General features: G+C 36.7%; 2 protein-coding genes and 1 long non-coding RNA gene across 3 annotated transcripts; 1 reads left to right on the top strand and 2 right to left on the bottom strand.

Moving 5' to 3' along the window:
- Positions 1 to 9,491: 9,491 nt before the first annotated feature.
- LOC108836677 (uncharacterized) lies at positions 9,492 to 10,558 on the bottom strand. Its single transcript, XR_001947197.2, has 2 exons — positions 9,912 to 10,558; positions 9,492 to 9,842 (listed from the first exon to the last, which is right to left on the bottom strand). It is a non-coding gene; the product is annotated as an uncharacterized LOC108836677 (long non-coding RNA).
- Positions 10,559 to 12,629: 2,071 nt separating this feature from the next.
- LOC108834194 (uncharacterized protein At3g43530-like) lies at positions 12,630 to 14,001 on the bottom strand. The gene is made up of 3 exons (XM_018607541.2): positions 13,330 to 14,001; positions 12,805 to 13,242; positions 12,630 to 12,725 (listed from the first exon to the last, which is right to left on the bottom strand). The coding sequence occupies exons 1-3, from the start codon at positions 13,999 to 14,001 to the stop codon at positions 12,630 to 12,632; spliced, it is 1,206 nt and encodes a 401-aa protein (XP_018463043.2).
- A 2,283-nt stretch (positions 14,002 to 16,284) lies between these two features.
- LOC108815650 (uncharacterized) lies at positions 16,285 to 21,628 on the top strand. The gene is made up of 6 exons (XM_056997685.1): positions 16,285 to 16,495; positions 19,136 to 19,722; positions 19,804 to 20,319; positions 20,417 to 20,841; positions 20,923 to 20,992; positions 21,065 to 21,628. Exons 1-6 carry the CDS (start codon positions 16,285 to 16,287, stop codon positions 21,626 to 21,628), a joined length of 2,373 nt encoding a protein of 790 aa, XP_056853665.1.
- The last annotated feature ends 3,113 nt before the right edge of the window (positions 21,629 to 24,741 follow it).

Here is a 24,741-nt window from a genome sequence, read left to right as displayed (position 1 = left end):
AATCTCACCTTGCAAAAAAAATACAATGGATCCACCAGAATGTGGGATCGACGGCTCAAAACCGAATCCTTTTCAAGACTTTATCTTCTCAGTGATGATATAAATTACACTCACCCTCAAAGCCTTCCAGGTAACTAGTTTTTTTTACAAAAAAACTAGTTACCTGGAAGGTTTTGAGGGTGAGTCTAATTGATGTCTTCCACCGAGAAGATAAATTCTTGAGTAAAAGGATTTGGTTTTGAGCCGTCAATCCCACATTTGGCTTGCAAATGCTCGATCACTTCCAGGTAGGTAACTAGTTATTTTTATAAAACGTAAATCTCCAAAATAACATTTAAAATTTTTTATTATAAAAGTAGCATGAAAGATTAAAAAAAACTCTAAAAAGTAAGCATTTTACAAGCGAAATTTTATATGAAACGTGAAATCATAGGGAGTTGTAACTAAATCTAAACAAATATTTCTAAAAATGTAATATTGTCACGTTATGCTTTAATAATTGAGAATCTTATCTTCCAACCAATAACTCATGTCGGTCTTATTTTTTTATATTGTATTTGTACCACTAACACAAATCTCACCTTGCCAAAAAAATTCAATAGATTCACCAGATTTTCTTTTTGATATCCAATCTTACAAAAGGCAGTCTGAAATCGAAGAAATATTTATCGTTAACCACTTTAGGGAGCGTCGAAAGAAAATCGAAGCTAGAATTCCATCTCGTAGCAAGAGAAGATATTTCACAGGATATAATGCAGCGGCAAATCATGTCTGTGCTAGATCCGGGTTGCGGGATTCAAATGTCAACCACGAATTACAATCAGATCTGGTGACTTTTGTGCAAAATTTGGAATGTGCCGCGGTTAATGAAAATTTCAAGTGTCTAAACTGAGTACACTGTACTAATTAAGTTACGAGTGTTGTTTTATTTGTTTGGCGGTGTGCTTTTATGTTTGTTTTAGTAATTGGTACGTCATTATCTGTATTTTCGTATTTGTCACAACTCTGTCTCTCTCCTTATTTTGTGGATTTTTATTTTTTCTTAAAATTAATATGTAAATGATAAATAAGAAAAACACAGATAAACCCGTACCAATCACTCACGTACCCCAACGGGTCCCCCAAAAATCGGCTGGGACTATATTCCGAATTAGGGGTGTTTCACGAAGATATTAGCAAGTTCGGACTTTACTCACGTACCACAAAGGGTCCCACAAACATGGCAAGGCTCAGCAAGGCAAACACAAGCCTAAAAAATAAATCACTGTTGTAAGAGAAAGGGTTTCTTTGTATTGTCTTATCGAAGAGGAGTCTTTTCGACAATCCTATACAGCTGGTTTGCACTACAAACGTAATCATTTCGCTTTTTGGCTTTGGCTAAAGACTTCTAGCGGTTGAAATTTATTTTCATATTGATTCTTGTGATGTTAATATATTTAAGTATATAAATATGGTTCAAATATATTCGAATGCACGAAATATTCTGGTTCAGATCGGATACGGTTATCTAGATAACAAAATTTTGAGACCGTTCAGATATCTAACCAGTTTGGTTAGAGTTCTGTAATATTTTTTCTTTTGAATTTCTTAGGTGTACCTAGTTATACAGAGCAACGCAACAGCCTGTAATTGGCAGGGGAATAATCACCTTATTGGCATTCCCACAGCCTGCCCTTTCCTTGCGAGCTTAATATTGCCTTGCCAATATTAGGAGGGAAATGAAATTTGTTTTGCCGCCTAATCTATCCAATCTATCTCTCTCTCTCTCTCTCTCCTCCGAAACACTTTTTCACTTTTCACTTTTTTGAAACCAATCTCTCTCTCTCCAGTTTCTCAAACTCTCTCTCTCTCGGATTACCTCTCTCTCTCTCAAACTTCTCTCTCTCTCAAACTTCTCTCTCTCTCTCTCTCTCTCCGGAACAATGACGCATCCAGACGAGGAGTACATGATGATGAAGGCAGCGAAGAGAGAACAAGACATGCGGATGTTCGTCTGCGACGCCCATCACGGGATCCCGAACAAGTGTCCTTGTGGGGGAAGAATGGTGCACGAGGTTGGTGCAGACAAAACGTTCGATACTCTGCCTGGAAAAAGATTCTTCACCTGCGAGAAGTTAGAGGTACCTCCCTATCAACAAATCTGGAAAACAAAATCTGAACTTTTCGATTTTCAGATCCGCTCGGAACTAGATCTAGGGTTTATGAGTTATCTTTGATAGAGTTTGTTTTGTTCTGTATTTTTTCGATTTACAGAGTTAGGGTTCTTCATGTTCTTCTTTTTTAATGAATTCATCTGTAGATTTAATGTAGATCTGATATACTACTCAGTAGAACTAATAGTAGTATATTAGGTTTTATGGTTTCGATTTTATTGTTTATGCAGGACGATGGACTCCACTTCCGTCAACCATGGGTCTTCGCGATCGAGGACGAGGTAAGGATTTACTGACGCGTTACAATGAAATAGAAGCAGAGATAGCTGCGCTCAAGGACCAGCTCAGGCGTTTAACCCATCCTTGAGATGTCGGATCTGGTATTTCTGTTTGTTGTTTATTCGGTGGAGCTCACAAGTCTTCTTTTGTTGTTGTTTTAAGACTTGTAAAAACTCGGAAAACTCTAATCTTGTTATGTTGTATGCTTGTTCTTATCTTGGAAGGAATGGTCCAATTTTTTGTTTCCAACGGGAAGATTTGATTTCGTCCTTGGTTCAATTCGAAATTGGATATTAGAGTTTCATTAACCCGGAATGGGGAGGAAGTCGGTCTGGGTTTTCAATTCCGTCTGGGTTACCTTGGGTTTCTGTTTTTGGGTTATGTTTGGTTCGCGGTTTGAATTAAATCGAATTGAATTTCGATGTGGTTCGGTACAACTAGGTATAACTCGTAAATAACTGAACTTCTTATGGTTTTCTTGTCTTTTACACGCTATCCTGATTAAACAAAGATATAATAATATCGATGTTTTATAACAGGTCCTTAAAGATTGTTACATGAGAATTTTGGATTAACAGTTTACCCTTTAAAAAAAAATTATGACGTCATCGATCACCAAAAACTAGTAACAGAAATCCGCTTGTATTTTGCAACTCATTTCACAAACATGGCAAGGCTCAGCAAGGCAAACGCAAGCCTAAAAAATAAATCAATGTTGTAAGAGAAAGGGTTTCTTCGAATTGTCTTATCGAAGAGGAGTCTTTTCGACAATCCTATACAACTGGTTTGCACTGCAAACGTAATCATTTCGCTTTTAGGCTTTGACTAAAGACTTCTAGCGGTTGAAATTTATTTTCATATTGATTCTTATTATAGTTTTCATCTCGTCAAATTTATGATGTTAATAATATAATATTTAAACTGTGCAAATTTGATTTTATATCGAACTTTATGTTTATTTTTAAAATTATTGATGTTGTATATATTTTTTCTTTCTTATTTTTAGGGCCGATAGATGTTGTAGCTTTTATGTTTATTTTTAAAATTATTGATGTTGTATGATTTAAACAGAGATATAAACCCTTAACTTTATAAAACTGAGCATTATTACTGGCGTAAATAAAGAGTAGTGCTAAACACTGTACACTTTTAAGATAGCAAATTTTTCTAACCCTGGCGTTATTGCCTTGCTTTGCGAAATAGAAAATGGCAAGGCAATAAGTTCCATCTGCCAGGGAATTGCAAGGCAATAACGTTAATCAATTATTTTTCTTATTTATATGAGGTTCATAGTTGTGAAAAGTGTTCTCTGTACAGTATTATTGTTACCCATCATGACAACTTATAAATCTTTGTCGACGCTGATCCCCGGTCAAGAAACCAGTCAACTGATTCGCGTTAAGCTACTACGAATATGGAAAATCAAATTACCAACACCTCGACTGTACAACTTGAAGTTGATTTTGGTAGATTTTGAGGCAATGTGTTACTAAATTTATAGATCTCTGCTATATACTGTTATTTATGTAGAATAGTTTGGTACCATGCACAAATTTTTATCGTTGAATTGTTGTACGTCTGTTTCAGGGGAAAAAAATTCAAGCTACTATTGGTCATGAATGTGTCTTATACTTTGTCGATGACTTGCGAGAAAACAATTGGTATTCTATCAAAGATTTTAAGATAAAGACAAATGTTGGTAAAACCAGGACAACCAACAACATCTTTAAACTCAAATTCACTTTATCAACCATAGTTAAGCCCATCCCTTCTGTATCATCTTCGTTGTACTTCTATCATTCCAGTTTCGTTGATATTATCCATAGGAGGCTTAACTTCCAAATTGATGTTGGTAAGTTATAGTTGTTCGTGGTTATATAAGTTACGTTTCATTTTTGTTAATTAAAAGTTATTATCTTGTGTATGTTTAATGACAATATTTATTTCAGATGTTATCGGCATGGTAGTTAGTTGTGCACCAATCCAATATCTTTTAAATGAAGAAGCAAAGATCAACGACCTGGCATTTTTGAGTTTCAAAATAAAAGATCATAGGTATATTAACTATCACTGTATAAATAACACTACATAAACCCTAATGTTATGTATTGTCATAATATGTTTGTTATACATAGGGAATGTATAATCGAATGCCAAGCACTAGGTGACACCGCCGTTCAATTTGAGAAAAATCGTGTTCGTTGTCGACAATCTGGAGATCCTGAAATTTGCTTATTACGATTTTGGCATATTAATCAATTCCCTTATGGTATTATTTTGTTCATCTTCATTCGGTTAAATTGCAGACTGCGCTACTATGTATTAATTTCCCTCCAAGTTTAGTTTTTCTTACAGGTATGCACGAATACAACCAGGTACTGTGGAACCCTGATGTACCTGAAGTTAACGAGCTACGAGCAAGGTATGTTAAGCATATATTCCTATCAAGAAATCATATTATTTCTTATTTGGTTATAACTTTAAACGAAGATTCTTCTTCGCATCTTGAATCGGACGAACACTCATCAGGATAGAGAGTGATGGTGGCGTTAGAAACTAAATATCGTCATAATTATGTTGAATCTCTAGTTGGATAATTTAGTCAATGTTTTATATTCGATGGTTGGATAATTCAGTCAATGTTTTTATTTAAGCAATGTTGAACAATTACATTAATGTTTTTTAATTAAGTTAATGCGAAGTTGGATAACTATATAGTTTGATCTATCAATAAAGTTTCTATTATTATTACGATGTCAGACCATTGAAAAAGTGAAACTAACACAAAATCTGACCTATTTCGGAAAGCCGAACAATTGATTAAGTGAAACTTAAGTGAAACCAGAAGTTGGAACAATTGATTAAGAGAAACCAGAAGTTGGATAACAGTTAGAACAACAAGATTTACTCAGGACCTAATTTACACAAGACCTTCAACCCCATATTTATTAACATAAGGGTCGCTGTTTATTAAAGACTGCCTGAAGTACTCAACCTCGGACAAACGCGGATTGAACCTGAAGTCCGACATTTCATCTTCGGTCTCAAGCCATAGATCAGCAGGACCAACAATATCTGTATAAATAATGATTTTAGTAAACGTTTAACTCAACTATCACATTTAACAGTAGACACAGAAACTACACTTACTCCAACAATGGCAGACCCTCCACATCTTAAGGGCCACAATCACCTGTCCTCTTCTGTTTTTAAGACCATCCCGGAAGGCATAGGCCTGCTGCTTGCCAGTTATCACACATTTTATCTGGCTGTCACTATTGAGAGAAGGTGTGTCAATTACAATATAGATAAATTTATCTTGGATAATATGTTACTTTCTACTTACATGTTGTCCCTTATGTAGAACACCATCCTTGGTCTTGTAGGGTCATCAAAATGGGTTCCGTATCGAAGACCACTCCCATTGTATCTACCATAAAAGTGTTACTCAACTAAATCAGTTCGTTTCACTTAGTTTCACTTACCTCTACATAGTTATACAATGTTCTAAATCAGTTCGTTTCACTTAGTTTCACTTACCTCTACATAGTTACTCAACTAAACAATGTTGCGATTACCAACATCTACATATGTGTAATATATTTTAGCAGAACTCATACCTATGGGATAGTTTTGTTCCCTATAGGACAAGTGAGGGATTGCATGGATGTTCATGAAGTCCATGAAGAGCCGATTGTTCAGAGGCTCGATGGTGCGGACTTGTGTGTTGGGCGTAGCAGATAGTCTGAACCGAGACATAGTTGCCTGGAAACCTCCACTGGAATGTTGAACTTGTATCTGAAAGATTTCCACCCACTCTCCCTCGTTCTCCTCGAAGCCTCTAAACTTATCATTATCCCCAGAAACGCTCATCTCTATCTTTGACCCCTACATTAATAAATAAAATACAAGGATCACTGTCGGTAAGATAGGTGATGTTATGAATGACAAACTTGAGAGGTGATGATTAAACTTACATCTTCATCTGCGAGGATATAGGTATAGAAAGGTATGTCGGTAAGATAGGAGAGTAAATAGACAGGGTAGACCCTGTGTATTTTGACTCCGAAACGCCAAGACCTGAGCATGGCGTTATAACAAACCTCGGGCAGCTTATTGTAGTGCGTCATCTTGGAGTTGTTTGTGAGATTCGTTGTTTGTAGGGATGAGAGATGATAGAGGAGATGAGAGATGAGATGATGAATCGTTTCTTTTCTGGTTGGTGAATTTTTCAGAGTGACTGAAGTAAGTTACTTCGGTGGGAGTGGAGTTTAAATGCAATGAGATGATGGTTTCGTGGCGTTTCAATGTAAGTGTAGAGTCGCAAATGTAATGATTATAAGAGACTTTTTCAATATCATTATTTACATGAGGTTTGGAATATTATCATTAATTACAGGATTTTCGATATCATTAATTATCTTTTTTTCTATTTGTTTGCAAAATTAAAACAATATAATATCTAGATATACATAGTTACATAATTACAGATGGTTCCGTGGCGTTTCAATGCAAGTGTAGAGTCGCAAGTGTAGAGTCGCAAGTGTAATGATTATAAGAGACTTTTTCAATATCATTAATTACAGGAGGTTTGGAATATTATCATTAATTACATTCGATATCATTAATTATCTTTTTTCTATTTGTTTGCAAAATAAAACAATATAATATCTAGATATACATAGTTTCATAAATTTAGACTATCTAAATTCTGAAATTTTGGTTAGTTTCATAAATTTAAACAATCAAAATTAGTTAGTGTCACTTAAATATATAGAGTTATGCATAGTTCCAAAGCCTATAGATACTATTCGAGTCAGAAGCGTTCTTAGGTGTACCTAATTATACAGAGCAACCACAAAAGCCTGTAATCGGCATGAGAATAATCACCTTATTGGCATGCCCACAGCATGCCCTTCCCTTGCGAGCTTAATATTGCCTTGCCAATCAGGTGAAACCGATTATTTTCTTTTTTACGCTCAATACTGTTTAGTTGAAGGTATATTGTTCACTTTTCTCCCTCGCTGTTTTTGAAGAGAAAAGTTAATTATCGCTGGACATTTATTTTTTTTCTTTATTACTCCACTAGTTTTCCTCTTAATTACTCCACTAGTTTCCCTCTTTATTACTCCACTTTCCATTACGCTCAGTTAATCTATAATTTACCAATTACACTCTATATTTTGGTTATAACTATTAAAATAAAAAGTTACGCTATGGTGTGATTAAATGAATATCTAACTCAAATAAATCATGAAATGACAGTAATCATGAAATGACAATTATTAAAATAACCCACTCAGTGAGTTTCACTAAATTATTCACAGAATATTTCTTTATTGCATGTTCGTTTTTTAAAGTTTCAAATCAACCCATGCCCCTGTTCTTGCAGTGAGAAAGTCGTGTCTTCTCGTCTTCTAAAGACGTCTATCAAAATACTGTTAAAGGGGATAGTAAATACAATCTTATCGGTAAGAGGATCATCCCCATTATAAGTAGGTTTATCACTTGTCCAAAAACGTTAATCTTTCCATTTATCTCGAATATCTCTCCACACTCCTCCATGTCGAACTTGGCTTCTCTCCCTCCTTTCATCCTCCATAAGATTCTCTCAAAGGTAGCAACACGTCACATTCGGGACTTCGGTAGTGCAAGAATTGCTTTCTCCGGGTTTAATCAAATCGTCAGAGATGACTACTTCTACCGATCTGCTGATCTCATTCACTTCAATGATTGGATTAATGAGGTTAATGCTGTAAGAAAATTCCGACTTCTGTGCTACCAAGCCGGTAATCTAGAGGGCATCTACTTGCGCGGTATGTATGAGTTCTTCTACCTCCATTTACTTGATCAAGGAAGAGAGAAAATCCATCTTACTGTTGAGAGAGGATTGTTGTTGGCCAAGTATATAGATGGAATGCTCAACTTAGCGTTTAGTGTAGATGATGGAGGGTTGGTTCACAACTATCCTAACTTCAGTCGTGAATTTGTTGATCGGATGTATTACATGATCAGGAATAATATATCCTCAGCCCATTGGGGTTATGAAAAACCTGAGGTGTTTATGTCTATACTAGAAAGAATAAAGCCTTGGTCCGTCTCACGTGATTGCCGGTGCTCCGCAATAGCAGAACCGGTGTTTGTAGTCTCCTTAGATGGATCAAGAACACAGTGGATATGCGATCGTTGTTTCTGGCAATGTGCAGTTTGGGACTTCTGCCATGAAATTCACATGACCGCTGCCCACTGGCTAATTGAAGATTAGTTTCAGATAATGTAATGTCTACTTTTACTAAGTTTCAGATAATGTAATGCATAGTTAGACAATATAAGTCCCAGAGTTATGGCATCTAGTTTTATCTACTTTTCTTAGATGTACCTAGTTATACAGAGCAACGCAACAATGTTTCTTTGTAAAAAAATAGTTATGGTTGTATGTTTTTGATAAAAATTATAATTATATTCGTATAGAGTTATCTAAATTCCACGTGTTTCTTACTGAAATTGGAAACTCAAGTTGTGTCTCCCAACGTAAAATTTTCAAATGTATTTAAAATTTTATTTGAGATTAAGGCGTAACTATAACCTTTCTCTGCAAGATTTACATATTAGAGTTCCTTAATAATCATTAAACTTTTAAAGATTGTTAGCAAGTAAACAGCCTGTTAATGGCAAGGGAAAAACAACTATAATTCGGAGGAAGGGAACATTTGGTTAATGGCAATGGCTCAGCAAGGCAAGGCTCAGCAAGGCAAGGCTCAGCAAGGCAAACACAAGCCTAAAAAAATACACTACAAAAAAAAGTGGTATTGATAGCAGGAAAAAACCGCTATCATATGTCATAGATAGCATATTATGAACCGCTATGTCTGCCCCAGCTGTAATAGGTTTTCTGTCTACGATAGCAGTTTTCTAAAGGCTATTACATCGGAAAGTTATGATAGCGTTGTTTTTACTATTTGCTATTACAGGTTTTTATTATTTTTATTTATATTTTAAAATTATTAATTAAATTTAATATAATAAAAATATATATTCGATTTTTAACATAATGACTGGTTTGATATTGAAATTGGTTTATTAAGTAAATCTTGGTTTACAAATAATATCGGTTTAGAAATCTAAACCGGTTTAGAAATCTAAACCTAAAACTTAACCTAAAAAAAAATTAACCCTACAGAATAGAATCTACGCCGTCAACGATTCTTCTTCTTCTTCTTCTGCTACTTCATCGTCTTCACCGTCAAGCTCTTCTCTTCCACCACCATCAGCTAATCCTCTGGTGCTTCTCATCTATCTCTCCTCCCTCGTCTCTGAACAAACTCTAGCTCATCTCTTCTCTCCCGCTAGACTCCAACTAACGACCCACTGCTTCTGCTACCCTCCTACTCTTCTTCCTTGTCCACCTTCCTGTAACAAGAACAACAGATAAAAAAATCAAACCACAGAGAAAGAGAGTGAGAGACTGTGAGAAGTGACCTGTGGTGGTGGCTCCAGCCGCCTTGAGCCCTTACGCCTCCAGCCGGATCCCTTCGCACTGTCGTGAACTGCCCGCCTCCTTCCTCCTCCGGCCCCACCTTTGACGACGGAGCGAGCTCGAGACGGTGACGACGGAGTGAGCTCGAGACGACGACAGGGAGACTTGATGCCGGTGACTATGGGGCGAGCTCCAGACCTGGATGACGGCGACGGTGGTGGACCTGGTGGTGGTGGGTTGTGATGAGCATAATGGCTCCAGGGAGAGAAAAGGAAATGGTTGAGGGTTGGTGGTGACAGATGAGTTTTCACGTTTCAAATAATTGAAGATACCAGAGAGAGATAGAGAGAAAGAAGGAAGGAAGATGAAACACAATGTTTTTTTTTTGTGAATCTGAAAAGAGACGAGAGAGAGAGAGAGAGAGAGAGAGAGGGAAGAAGCACAATGAATCTGGACCGTTCAAAAAAATTAAATCAATGATCAATATTAGCTATCCTCACCTTTCTATTTGATTGGTCAATTTATGCTCACCAATCAGATTTTTAAAGCTATTTCATTTTTTTAATGCTATTGTTCCCTATTCTATTTTGTGTGTTTAATATATAAAATAATTATAATATAGTTTCGTAAACAAAAAAACACATTTTGAGAAAACATCAAAATTTTATAATTTACAATATAAATTTTTAGATTTAAATTTATAACTTTAAAAGTTAAACTTTGATATTGATATTTAGGTATAAAATAGAGTTTAGGGTTTAAGATATATAGCATTGGTTATAAGTTTAAATTTGAAATTAAAATTCAGAGTTAGAATAAAACAAATGAAGTTAAGGGTTTAGGAAATAGAGTTTTGGTGCTAAATTTAAAGTAGAATAAATTGTGTACAACTATAAAATAGTTATAATATTGAACAAAATTTAAGATTAATATTTATGTTAGAGTGTTTTGAGTAAAAAATTGGTTTTGGTATAATTTTGTATTACTTTGAAAATATGAGTGTAGGTATGTTTTATAAGATTTAAGTAGATAACATTAGATTTTGAAGTTTAATTTATGAATAAATATATGGGGTTTAGAGTAAGGGTAAGATTTGAGTTTTTTTAAGAAAACAAATTGATAGTTTGTATTAAGGTTTGGTGTTTAAGTTTGAAAATAGTAGATTGATATTTAGATTATTATTTGGATGTAAAGTTTAGACATAGAATTTGAAGTGTAATTTTAAGGGTTGATTTTAAGACTTTTATATCAAACTTTGAAAATAACTCAATTTTGAATTTAATTTAATATTTTGACTGGAGTATGAACAGTAGGAGTGTTAAATACAATATGTTAGTGTATATTTATGATTTGGAGTATAAGGTTTATGTATAGAGTTTAGGGTATAGAATTTAATTAAAGATTTAAAGGTTGTGTTTTGAAAGGTAAAAATTAAGATCAAAAGAAATAACTTTGTGTTTAAGTTTATAGTTTCAGGTTATGGTATGAAAGATTAGAGTTTAAAAGTTTATGTGTTTAGAGTTTAGGGTTTAAAACATGTTTAGTGTATGAGACTTTAAAGATTGAAAATTGAATTTTTCATAGCAGGTCTCAAAACAATGCTATCATAATATGCTATCGAAAAAATATAAAAAATTATATTTTGCCAGGTTTCTAATTTCCACTTTAATATTGGCGGTATTAGTGATCTTTTCTTCCCGCTCACTAATTTTACATGATAGCATTAATAAACTGCTATCGATACAAACTCAATTTTTTTTTTTGATTTTTCATAGCACTTCGAAAAACAATGCTATCATAATGTGCTATCAATACCACTTTTTCTTGTAGTGATAAATCAATGTTGTAAGAGAAAGGGTTTCTTCGAATTGTCTTATCGAAGAGGAGTCTTTTCGACAATCCTATACAGCTGGTTTGCACTGCAAACGTAATCATTTCGCTTTTAGGCTTTGACTAAAGACTTCTAGCGGTTGAAATTTATTTTCATATTGATTCTTATTATAGTTTTCATCTCGTCAAATTTATGATGTTAATAATATAATATTTAAACTGTGCAAATTTGATTTTATATCGAACTTTATGTTTATTTTTAAAATTATTGATGTTGTATTTATTTTTTCTTTCTTATTTTTAGGGCCGATAGATGTTGTAGCTTTTATGTTTATTTTTAAAATTATTGATGTTGTATGATTTAAACAGAGATATAAACCCTTAAATTTATAAAACTGAGCATTATTACTGGCGTAAGTAAAGAGTAGTGCTAAACACTGTACACTTTTAAGATAGCTAATTTTTCTAGCCCTGGCATTATTGCCTTGCTTTGCGAAACAGAAAATAGCAAGGCAATAAGTTCCATCTGCCAGGGAATAGCAAGGCAATAACGTTAATCAATGATTTTTCTTATTTATATGAGGTTCATAGTTGTGAAAAGTGTTCTCTTTACAGTATTATTGTTACCAATCATGACAAGGGAAAAGCCTGTAAATGGCAAGGGAAAATCAACTATAATTCGTAGAAAGGGAACAGTTGGTTAATGGCAATGGAAAAGCAACTATAGCTGGTTGAACCACTGCAGAAAATCATGTATGAAAACTAGAAGGAAAACTCATAACAACATCCGAATTAGCAAATGTCTCTTTTAGATTATTGTTTTCTTAGTACTGCTACCAGATAACATAACATAAATTCTAGATCGTTTCATAACATATATGAAAGGCCTTTTAACCACGCATGTTTTGGATCACATCATCCGACGCTTTTCTCTTCCGAGTAGCTTCATCATTCGCCGTGGATGCCAAAGCCACCTCTTCTGATTCCTGTATTTACGCTTAGTATTACCTAGGGAAACTTGATATGGTAAATATTTGGAGACACTCTAGTATTACAAAGTGTTACCTGCTCAACCAACGATGGTTTGACATCCCTTGTTGATGCACTCTTTCCTTTCGCTTCCTTCACAAAAGCTTCTACCTTTCTAAGTCTTTTATCCACCTCATCAATCTTGTCAATTACAACCTTAATCCCCTTGTCTACGGAATTCTTCAACCCTTCTTCAATCAAAGTTCGAAGCGGTATATAATCTTCCTTCTCGTCTTTATTCATCACCCCGTCTCGGCCTGGCTCTTCTAGAAAATCAACGTTTAACCCCTGTTTCCTAGCAGCCACATCTTGATTGTACAAATCTCCAAACCATATTGACTTATGACCCGTGACGAGACGCTGTGTCCAACCGTCAACAATAACATCCCCGACATCATGGTCTTCTTCTTCTTCGAAGATTCGCTCAAGCATAGATTCTTCGTCAACTGACGGGAGCAAGATACTTTCAATTATCTGCCATTTTAAAATACCATTTCGACCAATTCAATAACACAACCTATTATGCAACCTAAAAGTTTGCTTTTATATTTTAATGATAACCTTTGTTTTGCCAAGTGCTTTATTTATGTCCGAAAGTGGAAATCCTGTCATGGCACTTGGGATGTACTGAGACTTGCACATCCGAGGACAACTGCTCTCTGTGCGTCGTCCTCTACGAAGTTCACGAAATTTCTTCTTCAACTGTGGAATTGCCTCAAACGGTAGAAGCTCCAAAGAATTACAGAAACTTGGAAACGTGAACCCACCTTTGCTGACAACTCCACCAAAGTGATCCATTGCACGTACGATATCCCTCATATTTTGATCAAATGATAACCTTCCCCAAGGAAACGTCTTACACATCTCAAGATCATTCACAGCTCTTACAAAAAAGGGCTCCACGGAGGGTGCTTTCTCTCCGGTCCTGCTCTTTCCTATAAGAATGCTAGATAAGAAGTAGAGTACACACATCTTCAACCTATCTGGACATGCTTCCATTTGCCGCAGCTTCTCTTCCACATCTTCGTATGCCATTCTACTTCCTTGGGGAAACTGTCTTCTCGCAAAATCTAAGCCGCCGAACCGTTCATAGTTATGCGGATAACGCTGACAGTTTAAACCAGATATCAGCGTGTGTTCTCTGAGTGAATATCGGATGGGGGTCCCATTGACTAAGAACCAAACTTCCTTTTTCTTCTCTGTACATACAGTTCGAAGTAAGAACATCCACATTCCCATAACCTTGTTGTGTTTCTCTTAGGGCATGTGGAAGAAGTGTTTGAACTGATCGTGCGTCTCAAACCATCTCCTATCGTCTGCTGTAAGCGGGACTTTTAAAGCATTCAGTGCCTTCACTGCCTTTTCGATGTAACACCTTGTAGAGAGCTTGATTTGCTTCGTATACTCTGTCGGATTGAAGAACATCCGCCTTGGTTGCACTGGTTCCTTTCCATCCACCTGAAATACAATTATTAAAGGTAGTGAAGCCACCTGTAATACAATCGTTCAATAGCGAACTCTGTAGTGTTTCCTACTTCTACGTCCGGAAGGAAAGAGCCGGCTAATACTCTCCAAAATTATATGTTAGTTTATACTCTCAACTACATACCGTCTTATGAGCTATCGCCGGGTTACTGTCGTTTCGTCTACTCTGTGCTTCTACAGTAGCATTCTGCATCGGCTCCCTCCCCGACATTTGTAATACTTCTTTAACAAACGTACCAAAGGGTTTAACCGTCTGAACCACCATGGGATCCCGCTGGTTGACGGCAAAATAGATCGGCTTCGTCTTTTTACGGACCATGGATCCCAAAGCCCTAAATCTCGAATTTTTTAAAATTTGAATTTCAGATAGGTAAAGGTCCCATTTCAGAAATTAATTTTGTTTTGATATATCATTATAATAAACGTTAAAAAAATACACAGTGACATGCTGGCGGTGAAAGTGATGCTTTTACGGTGTTGAATAAAAGATTCAACAGTTGAATCGCTACAATGAGGATGTTGAAAAATAAAACGATGATGTGGATTAAACTGTGTTGAAAAGATTCAACTAGTTGAATAAGAAGGAAGTGGGGACTACTTATGACACATGTCACTTTTCTAAAGGTTTTTAACATTTTTATATCTTCTTTGTTTTTTAAAATCAATTATTTTATTATAAATTAAATAATTTATTTTTATTTTTGATATGAAAATCTATCATTTTAAATACCTCTATCAATAGAGACTAAGTTTATTTAATTTGGATATTTAAAAAAATAATCATTAATTTGTAAAATATAGTGTTGAATTTTATTAGACAAAACCATTGTAGTGGGTAAAAGTTAAATATATGTTGAATGATGAGATGGAAGAAAGAGAAAATGATGTGGAATGTAAAAAGATGAAATGTAGGGTGTTGAATTTTGAAACCATTGTACATAACAATGGTTTGTTGTAAACCATTTTACAACAGTTGAAAAAATTATAATCCTACTACAATGGTTTGTTGTGGCGTGAGATGGCAAATTTAGTGTTGAAAACTTTCAACACCCGTGAAAGTAGAAAATAGAAGATAAGTGGGACCAGCGTGTGCATTATGATTGGTTGCTTTGATTTTCATGTTTTTCTTTTCATCTCAATTATATAACTTCAATTATTTCATAATATTTATAAATAAATATATCAAAAGTTATATCAAAATTTATAATTTTTCATTCTCTATAAATAGAGACTACTTTCGTTTGATTTGGACACAGAAAAAAAACCATCTTGAAACAAAAAAAACATTCTTTTATAAAATTATTTAATTTTATTTATTTAAATTTAGTTTGATATTAACGGTGATTAATAATATGTAATCACAAAAAAACATAAACATAAATAAAATGAAACATATGAAATAAAAATGGTAGGGTAAGGTGTTGTAATTTTATTAAACAAAACTATTGAAGAAGGTAAAAGTTATGTAGTTGTTGAATAAAGATGTGGAAGAGAGAGAAGATGAAGTGTAGTGTTACAAGTTGTAAAGTGGGTGTTACAAGTTGTTGTTGCTTTGCCACTTCTCTGCAGATTTATAATCTCCAAAATAACAGCAGCTTCATGGGCTTATTAAATCAGCCCAGAAGGGTAATTAGTTTCCCCGTGATATATAAGCAAAATTAGGTTTTATGTCTCAAAAGTACTTACATCACTCTGCAGACGGCTGCACACTTGCTCATTCCTTTTCATTTCCCACTCTCAGATTCAGACTTCTCGACATGGACGGAGTTGGACCCCGCAACAACTGGCAATCTCTGGATAGTTGCCTCGATAACATGAGGCTTCGCTTATGTCGCCTCGAGGTATCTGTCTGTATATGGGACCATGTATATGTTATGCGATTTAATGGATTGTTTCTTCTTACTATAGGGAACCACCCAAAAAATTGTTTCTTCTTACTTTTAGATAAATAGTTATTGTCGATAGATATACTCTAATATACGCATTGGTGATATTCACACATAAATTTCTTATATGTCTTATAATTTAGATATGTCTGACGAGTTGCAGATGATTGAATGTGGAGAAACAATGCCTATAAGCTTTGCTAATCATCAGAGGGTAGTTCTCAAGGAACAAAGTAGGGGAGGAGGAGAACTTATTGTTGTGGATCGTCTCATCCAGCCACATGGTGCACATTTCAATGTAAGATGTATTTCGCCTAAACGTTCCTGGAATGGGAAACTTCTCCTGGAAGATGACGGTATGTTCAGAAAATACATTGTCATTTGAACGATCGATAATCTCTAGAGCTAATAGTGCAAGCATGCAACTACCTCTTGGGCCTTTTGTTGTTCCTTCGTTCATGGGTAATGCCACCGAGCTTCTCATATTAATCAATAGGGTTGAGAGTGTTGCTTAGGGAGGTCGGTGATCATGTGTTTGCAGTTTACTTTTCGAACCTTTTCATGTTTGCAACTTATGTTTGGTAACTTTTGTTTAAACTGGTGCGAACTAACTTCTCTTATTATTATACCTTGTGCTTACTCATGACATTGACAAACGAAAGAAATTAGCAGATATAGAACTAATTTGACGTACAAGAAGATTTAACTCCTATTCCTGCCCGGTTTTTGTAATCCTTTGGAAAAAATTAGATACTCAGCTGATGGCTTGCCAATACTCAGCTGCTAGCTTGCCAATACTTCTATGTTTCGCGTGAATTCAGTAAGGGTGAAAAGGTAATTGCGGCCCCTTGCTTTCAGTTGGTGTCATCCTTCGGGAAACCATTTATCACCTTAAACTTTGCAAAGCGCTGCTATAAACTTCCCGTCGGCCTGCTATTACCTTGCGAACATAGTATTGCCTTGCGACAGCCTGCTATTACCTTGCGACAGCCTTTCAGTGGGTGTCATCCTTCGGGAACCCATTTCATATAGAGTTAAAAATAGCTATGGTTGTAGATGCTCTTAAAATTTCGTAGGTGTATCTAGTTATACACCTCTTATTATTATACCTTTTTTGTGCTTATTCATGACATCTTGGGCTTGGGCCTGTGGTTACGGTCCCCTTGCTTCCAGTGGTTGCTAGATAGTTACCTAGAATTTCCTAGGTGCACCTAGTTATACAGAGCAACGCAACAGCCTGTAATTGGCAGGGGAATATCACCTTATTAGCATGCCCACGGCTTGCCCTTACATTGCGAACTTAATGTTGCTTTGCCGGTGTTTCGTTTTTTTTTTCCAGACATGCCAGTGAGAATAGGGATCTATAGGACCTTCTAAAAGCTTCAAAATATTTTAGATAAAAATTATAATTATATTCCTATTAAAAGTGTATTTCGTTCAAAAACTACTATATTTTGGTTATAATTATTAAAATAAAAAGTTATAGGAACATCAGGTAAATTAAAAGTATGCCTCTATTATAGAGGAACATCTGGTATATTATTTCATATAGAGTTAAAAATAGCTATGGTTGCATATGCTCTTAGAATTTCATAGGTATACGTAGTTATACACATCTTATTATTATACCTTTTTTGTGCTTACTCATGACATCTTGGGCTTGGACCTGTGGTTACGGTCCCCTTGCTCCAGTGGTTGGCATATAGTTACCTAGAATTTCTTAGGTGTACCTAGTTATACAGAGCAACGCAACAGCCTGTCGGCAGGGGAATATCACCTTATTAGCATGCCCACATCATGCCTTTAACTTGCGAACTTAATATTGCCTTGCCAGTGTTTCTTTTTGTTTTTTTTCGGCCGTGCCAGTGAGACTAGGGATCTAAAGGACCTTCTAAAAGCTTACAAAATATTTTAGATAAAAATTATTATTATATTCATATTAAAAGTGTATTTCGTTCAAAAACTATTATATTTTGGTTATAATTATTAAAATAAAAAGTTAAAGGAACATCAGGTAAATTAAAAGTATGTCTCTATTATAGAAGAACATCTGGTATATTATTTCATATAGATTTAAAAATAGCTATGGTTGCAGATGCTCTTAGAATTTCTTAGGTGTACCTAGTTATACACCTCTTATTATTATACCTTTTTTGTGCTTACTCATTACATTGACAAACAAAAGAAATTAGCAGATATAGAACTAATTTGACGTACAAGAAGATTTAACTCCTATTCCTGCCCGGTTTATATTATTTGGTCTTTTGTAATCCGTTGGCAAAGATTAGATACTCAGCTGATCGCTTGCCAATACTCAGCTAATGGCTTGCCAATACTCAGCTGCTAGCTTGCCAAAACTTTCCTCTGTTTCGCTTGAATTCAGTAAGGGTGAAAAGGTAATTGTGAGCTTTTTTAATAGAACGGTGGAGGGGTCACGTGCCTCACATTTAAGTTCTATTTTTCGTCGTCAATTCATCTTCTGTTCTTCTTCTCCCGTTCCAGATCTTGTATTCATCAGTACCCATCGGGCGATCTCAGCGAAGTTTACGAGCTGTTAGCTTGTTTTGGGATAAGGTGAAGGTTGTCAAATTTTCCGAAATAGGTTTTCGATGTGTGATATAAAACCTTCGTCTTTTTCCTAATTTTTTGGATTACCAATTTTCCGAAATTGCTTACCTGTTTTTCTTTCAACAGGTACTTCTCCCTCGTCTGATATTGCCAACAGGTGAATACTATGGAGTTCCTTCGAAGTTTGTTTTCTGACAAAACGAGGCCAGATCCTTCGAATTCTATAAATTACAGCTCTACTTTCAAGACCGTGAAAGCAGTAAAAGATGTAGTTAGTGCTGACGTGTGAGAGTATGTTGAGAACTCTCCACTAGGGGTAATTATCAAGTACGTGAATCCGAAGTTCGCATGGACCTCAATATTGGTTCATTACATTCTGTCTAGACAACTCTATTGCAAAAAACGACATGAGCTTTGGTTTTTGATAGAAGAACAGCCTGCCCTTTTCTTGCTATTTGAGTTTGAAGATATCACAGGTTTAAACTGTGATCCAATACCTGATGCAATGGTAGTGGAAGATGTTGAGGAAAGTAATCGTTTTTGGGCGTTGTTCAAACTGAGATGCCCCCGTTCAACCCCAAGCGCTGAGGACATACTTGAACTCTGTCGATCTCCTGATGTTTGCAGATCCTGGTCCAGGGAAGACCAGATTAGGCTGTGTTATTTGGCCATCTTGACAGGCGGTTTACTTGCCCTTGATCGAAGAGAAGCTATCCCTCCTGGTAAAGCGAAGCTGCTTATGGATTTGGAGACTTTCGAGCAGTATCCCTGGGGAAGAGTGGCTTTTGTTGAACTTGTCCATCAGATTAAGACCGCAACAGAAAGTGGTAAGATTAAGAATTCCAGTTATGTCTGCAAGGGGTTCGTGCAAGTAATTCAGGTCTGGGCGTACGCTTATATACCCTGTGTTGGAGAAGCAATTGGTCATCCTATCAGTTCACATGGTATATTGTTACTGAGGTTCAAAGGCAAGGGTGGAAAGCTCTCCTTGAATGATACATTTAATAAAGCGAAGGTATGTTAACATCGTATGGATTTATCAAAACTTTGTATTTTAGTTTCTCTTGACAACCACATTGTGTAATTTGTTGTATAGGTAACTTGTATGTGCACGCGAAGCTTGAAAGAAGTTCATCCGGTTTGGGAAGAACAAGATGAGGATCCTGAGATTGACAATCTTTTGGAGTTCCTTCGCCAACACAAATCCTTGAGTACCATTACTTGGCAAACCTTGCCGGTTTACCCATTCACACCGGTTAAATGTAACAAGCGTGTTGCAAGCCAAAGGAAATCAAAGAAATCAAAGAAGGTGGCAAGCAGCGAGCAAGAGAACACAGTAGATGGAGGTGAAATATCCTCTGATATTGCAGAAAATAAAGACCAAGTAGAAAGCGATGATGAAGGACGAGAATACATCATACAACGGAGGCAGACCCCAAAGAGATTGATCTCTATGGAGCGTTCAGAAGTAGGTACCGTTCAAAAACTAACAGCTAGAATAGAAGCATTGGAACAAAATAAAGTTAAGCTGGATAAGCTTCTAAATCTGGGATCAAAAGTGCTCAGTTTGGAAGGAAACGCGCGATTCCCAAACCTCAGCCTCGAACCTTCGGTATGTCAAAATACAATTCAAGCGTTTGGCTGTGATGATGTTATTGGTTCCGTATTAATGAATTGATTTGTTATTGTTTCGCTTCCATAACTGACAGAATAAAGAAGCAAGCAAGGAAGGAGAGAACATGGTAAAACCAAATATTAAAGCCACAGATGTGAGAGAACCAGAAATAGGTGAAGATTGCGACACAAGAAAAAGTCAGCCTGTGCCAATGGAGGAAGAAGACGACAGAGTACATGAATTTGCGGAAACTCTTGCGCTAATGCGTTCCAAAACCTCTGTAGTTGGTACAAAAGATAATCAGCTGAAGTCACTTGATGATGCAAAGGTCGAAGCATTTACGGGAGATGAAGATGAACCCCAAAAAGCCTCATCCAACATCATTAAGCCAAGTAAACCCATTAGGAGGAGTGCAAGGGTTGCTGCATTGTCTGAAAAAATAGATAGTAACTACTTGGTTGTGTATGGTCCGGTTGATAAATCAAAGGTTAAGGCATTGAACGCTTTCATAAGAGAAAAGTAAGTATCTTGCGTTACCCAAGGCCCTTTTCTAAAAAAAAAATCTTCGTTTAACTTGAAGTAGCTTTTGGTCTTCGGCAGAGGGCATGGTAATGGGGCCAAAGATTGTTTGAAGAAATTTTTGAAGCCGAGGGCTTGGTTGTCATTCTGTGTAAGTCAAAGAGGTTATTAATACCCTCGCTATGTGTACGTAATTCTAAGCTTATTATATCCTCTTGTACAGGACCTTGAAGTACCCTTAGCGATGTACAGACAAAGGTTCTCCAAAAATCCAGATGTATTCATATATCCAAGGATTGCAATACTGGACGCAGTTTTCCCAGCGTGGTGGACTATGAGGTACAAGGAGTGGTTAAGAGATCCGTCGAAAATACCTGAGGGAACCTATAAGTACTACATCGGTGATAGGCCAAAGAATAGCCCACCCGGGAAGCAATGGGGACGAGATGTCGATACACGATATTCAGTTATGTTTGTAGGTGACTGTCACTGGGTGTTGATGGCCATTTCTATCCCGGACCGTACTATCAAAATCTATGATAGTTCGAGCAATGCGTTTTTTAAGGAGACTATCAAGGAGGCGGCGATGCCTATTGCTCACATGCTTCCTTACGTCTTGCATGCGTTCGTTGATGATGAAGTAAAGCAGATTATGGACAAATCCATGTATTCCATCGAATTTGTAACGGATGGGGTTCCGCAAAGCAAACCCCCTCATGGAGACTGTGGAATTTACGCTGTCAAATTCCTTGAGTGTCTAGTAATGGGTGTGGCATTTGCAGATTAACATCTTCGTGATTCTAATATGAAGATAATGAGGAGAAAACTTGCTGCAGAGATGTACGATAAAACAAGGCAGATTTTTGAAGCTATGCGTCTACCATACAGTATGTGTTGATATCATAAACCAAAGTTGGCAACCCTTGCGGTTTTCTGTTTTCAAGTTCTTTTTTTTTTACATGTTTTCAAGTTCTTGTGAATTGTTGCAAACGCTCTGGCGTCAATTTGTTGTATTCTTTATTAGAAAATAAAGGGATTCAAAAATAAATGATTGTGCGCTCACACGTAAATAACAATAGAGAGTAAATATTATTATTTTATTTCTAATTCACATGGGCCCTTAGGCTTATCCTGTTTTTCCGACCTGCCATTAGTGGCAAGCCCTGCGAGTACAGGCAAGCCCTGCTTCTTTCAACAATTTCTTCTCCCTTCTCAACTTTTTCGTCCTCTTCACTTCAGCGTCTTCCTCTTCACTCTACCAGGGAAACACCTGCTTTGGACTTTATGTCATAGAGGTAATCTTGCTGGATCTCTGTTCCTGTGTAATTTGTTTGGTTATAAAATTGTGTTTGGTTTCTGCGTAGTTAGTTTGATAAAACCTTCGCCTTTTTCGAAATTTCTGCTTTACCAAGCCCTGCCAGTACAGACAAGCCATTCCCAGGACACGCAAGCCTTGCGCCACTAAGTGGGTCTCTGTTTCTGTGTAATTTTTTTGGTTGGGGTTTCTGTGTAATTTGTCTGATAAAACCTTGGGTATCCTTTTTCAAAATTTTTGCTTTAAGAAGCCCTGCCATGAACCGCAAGCCTTGCTTACCTGTTTTTCTTTCAACAGGTACTTCTCCCTCGTCTGATATTGCCAACAGGTGAATACTATGGAGTTCCCTCGAAGTTTGTTTTCTGACGAAACGAGGCCAGATCTTTCGAATTCTATAAATTACAGCTCTACTTTCAAGACCTTGAAAGCAGTAAAAGATGTAGTTAGTGCTGACGTGTGGGAGTATGTTGAGAACTCTCCACTAGGGGTAATTATCAAGTACGTGAATCTGAAGTTCGCATGGACCTCAATATTGGTTCATTACATTCTGTCTAGACAACTCTATTGCAAAAAACGACATGAGCTTTGGTTTTTGATAGAAGAACAGCCTGCCCTTTTCTCGCTATTTGAGTTTGAAGATATCACAGGTTTAAATTGTGATCCAATACCTGATGCAATGGTAGTGGAAGATGTTGAGGAAAGTAATCGTTTTTGGGCGCTGTTCAAACTGAGATGCCCCCGTTCAACCCCAAGCGCTGAGGACATACTTGAACTCTGTCGATCTCCTGATGGTTACAGATCCTGGTCCAGGGAAGACCAGATTAGGCTGTGTTATTTGGCCATCTTGACAGGCGGTTTACTTGCCCTTGATCGAAGAGAAGCTATCCCTCCTGCTAAAGCGAAGCTGCTTATGGATTTGGAGACTTTCGAGCAGTATCCCTGGGGAAGAGTGCTTTTGTTGAACTTGTCCATCAGATTAAGACCGCAACAGAAAGTGGTAGGATTAAGAATTCCAGTTATGTCTGCAAGGGGTTCGTGCAAGTAATTCAGGTCTGGGCGTACGCTTATATACCCTGTGTTGGAGAAGCAATTGGTCGTCCTATCAGTTCACATGGTATATTGTTACTGAGGTTCAAAGGCAAGGGTGGAAAGCTCTCCTTGAATGATACATTTAATAAAGCGAAGGTATGTTAACATCGTATGGATTTATCAAAACTTTGTATTTTAGTTTCTCTTGACAACCACATTGTGTAATTTGTTGTATAGGTAACTTGTATGTGCACGCAAAGCTTGAAAGAAGTTCCTCCGGTTTGGGAAGAACAAGATGAGGATCCTGAGATTGACAATCTTTCGGAGTTCCTTCGCCAACACAAATCCTTGAGTACCATTACTTGGCAAGCCTTGCCGGTTTACCCATTCACACCGGTTAAATGTAACAAGCGTGTTGCAAGCCAAATGAAATCGAAGAAATCAAAGAAGGTGGCAAGCAGCGAGCAAGAGAACACAGCAGATGGAGGTGAAATATCCTCTGATATTGCAGAAAATAAAGACCAAGTAGAAAGCGATGATGAAGGACGAGAATACATTATACAACGGAGGCAGACCCCAAGACATGACTTTCAAAAGTCGCCCAGGAATTACAGTATTCAGCAGTTGCCTAGAAGAGTAGGGGCAATGGAAAGTTGCTATGGACCGCTCTTCGCAATGCTTCAATATGTGGGTGTTTTTACCTTAGATAATCTAGCATCTCGAGTCGCTCAGCTGGAAGAATTTCATCAAGTCAAAACACTCGCACACGATCGGTTTTCTAACACAAATCTGCCAGCAAAACCAGTAGTATGTCATTTGTTCCAGTAATCAGTGGCAAATCAACAATATTTGATGTTTGGAGTTTGCCTTTGATTATTGTTGTTTTCTGTCATAGATATTAGAAGACAGCATAGGAGAGCCTTCAGTACAAGGAATTGGTGGACCCCAGGACCCGGGTAAAGAAGAAGAGACACAAGAAGACAAACCAGTCGAAGAAGTTCACCCAGACGAGAAGCCAGGAGCAGACATAGACCAGGAACAGGCATTTGAGGGCGAAGGAATAGAGAATGCAGGAGAAGACATAACAGATGGAATCTTCCAGAATATAAATCAATCTTACTCCCCGGAGGAAGCTGAGCCTTCAAAGAAACAGGATCAACGCTTGTTAACTCCAAAGGTTGAAGCGAATTCAGAGTCCAAAAAGGAACCAGATTATGAAAGGCCTATTTCAGAATCGTCAGAGTCACTCAAATTATTAACTTACCCACAAACAGTAAAGGAAGTTCTCACAGACGATAATGCAGGAACTTGCATAGACGAGGAACTGGCATTTGATGAGGCCGAAGGAATAGATAATGCAGGAGAAGACATGTTAGATAGACTCTTGCAGGATATACATCAAGGATTATCTTACTCCCTGGAGGAAGCTGAGCCTTCAAAGAAACAAGATCAACGCTTGTTAACTCCAAAGGTTGAAGCGACTTCAGAGTCCAAAAAGGAACCAGATTATAAAAGGCCTATTACAGTATCGTCAGAGTCATTCAAACATCCTTGGA

The sequence above is a fragment of the Raphanus sativus genome, unplaced genomic scaffold (genome assembly GCF_000801105.2).
Source record: "Raphanus sativus cultivar WK10039 unplaced genomic scaffold, ASM80110v3 Scaffold0766, whole genome shotgun sequence".
In the NCBI taxonomy this organism is placed as follows: domain Eukaryota; kingdom Viridiplantae; phylum Streptophyta; class Magnoliopsida; order Brassicales; family Brassicaceae; genus Raphanus; species Raphanus sativus.
The sequence above is the reverse complement of the archived record's forward strand: the minus strand, read 5'-3'. Positions and strand labels throughout refer to the sequence as shown.

Excerpts from the sequence above, each read along its gene's own strand:
- LOC108834194 (XM_018607541.2), bottom strand. The coding sequence starts at position 14,001 with ATGTGGATGTTCTTACTTCGAACTGTATGTACAGAGAAGAAAAAGGAA. Across the intron at positions 13,243-13,329 it reads AAGCACTTGGCAAAACAAAG|ATAATTGAAAGTATCTTGCT; the intron begins GTTATCATTAAA and ends TTAAAATGGCAG. Across the intron at positions 12,726-12,804 it reads AACCATCGTTGGTTGAGCAG|GAATCAGAAGAGGTGGCTTT; the intron begins GTAACACTTTGT and ends GCGTAAATACAG.
- LOC108815650 (XM_056997685.1), top strand. The coding sequence starts at position 16,285 with ATGTCTGACGAGTTGCAGATGATTGAATGTGGAGAAACAATGCCTATA. Across the intron at positions 20,842-20,922 it reads AACGCTTTCATAAGAGAAAA|AGGGCATGGTAATGGGGCCA; the intron begins GTAAGTATCTTG and ends GGTCTTCGGCAG. Across the intron at positions 20,993-21,064 it reads GGGCTTGGTTGTCATTCTGT|GACCTTGAAGTACCCTTAGC; the intron begins GTAAGTCAAAGA and ends CCTCTTGTACAG.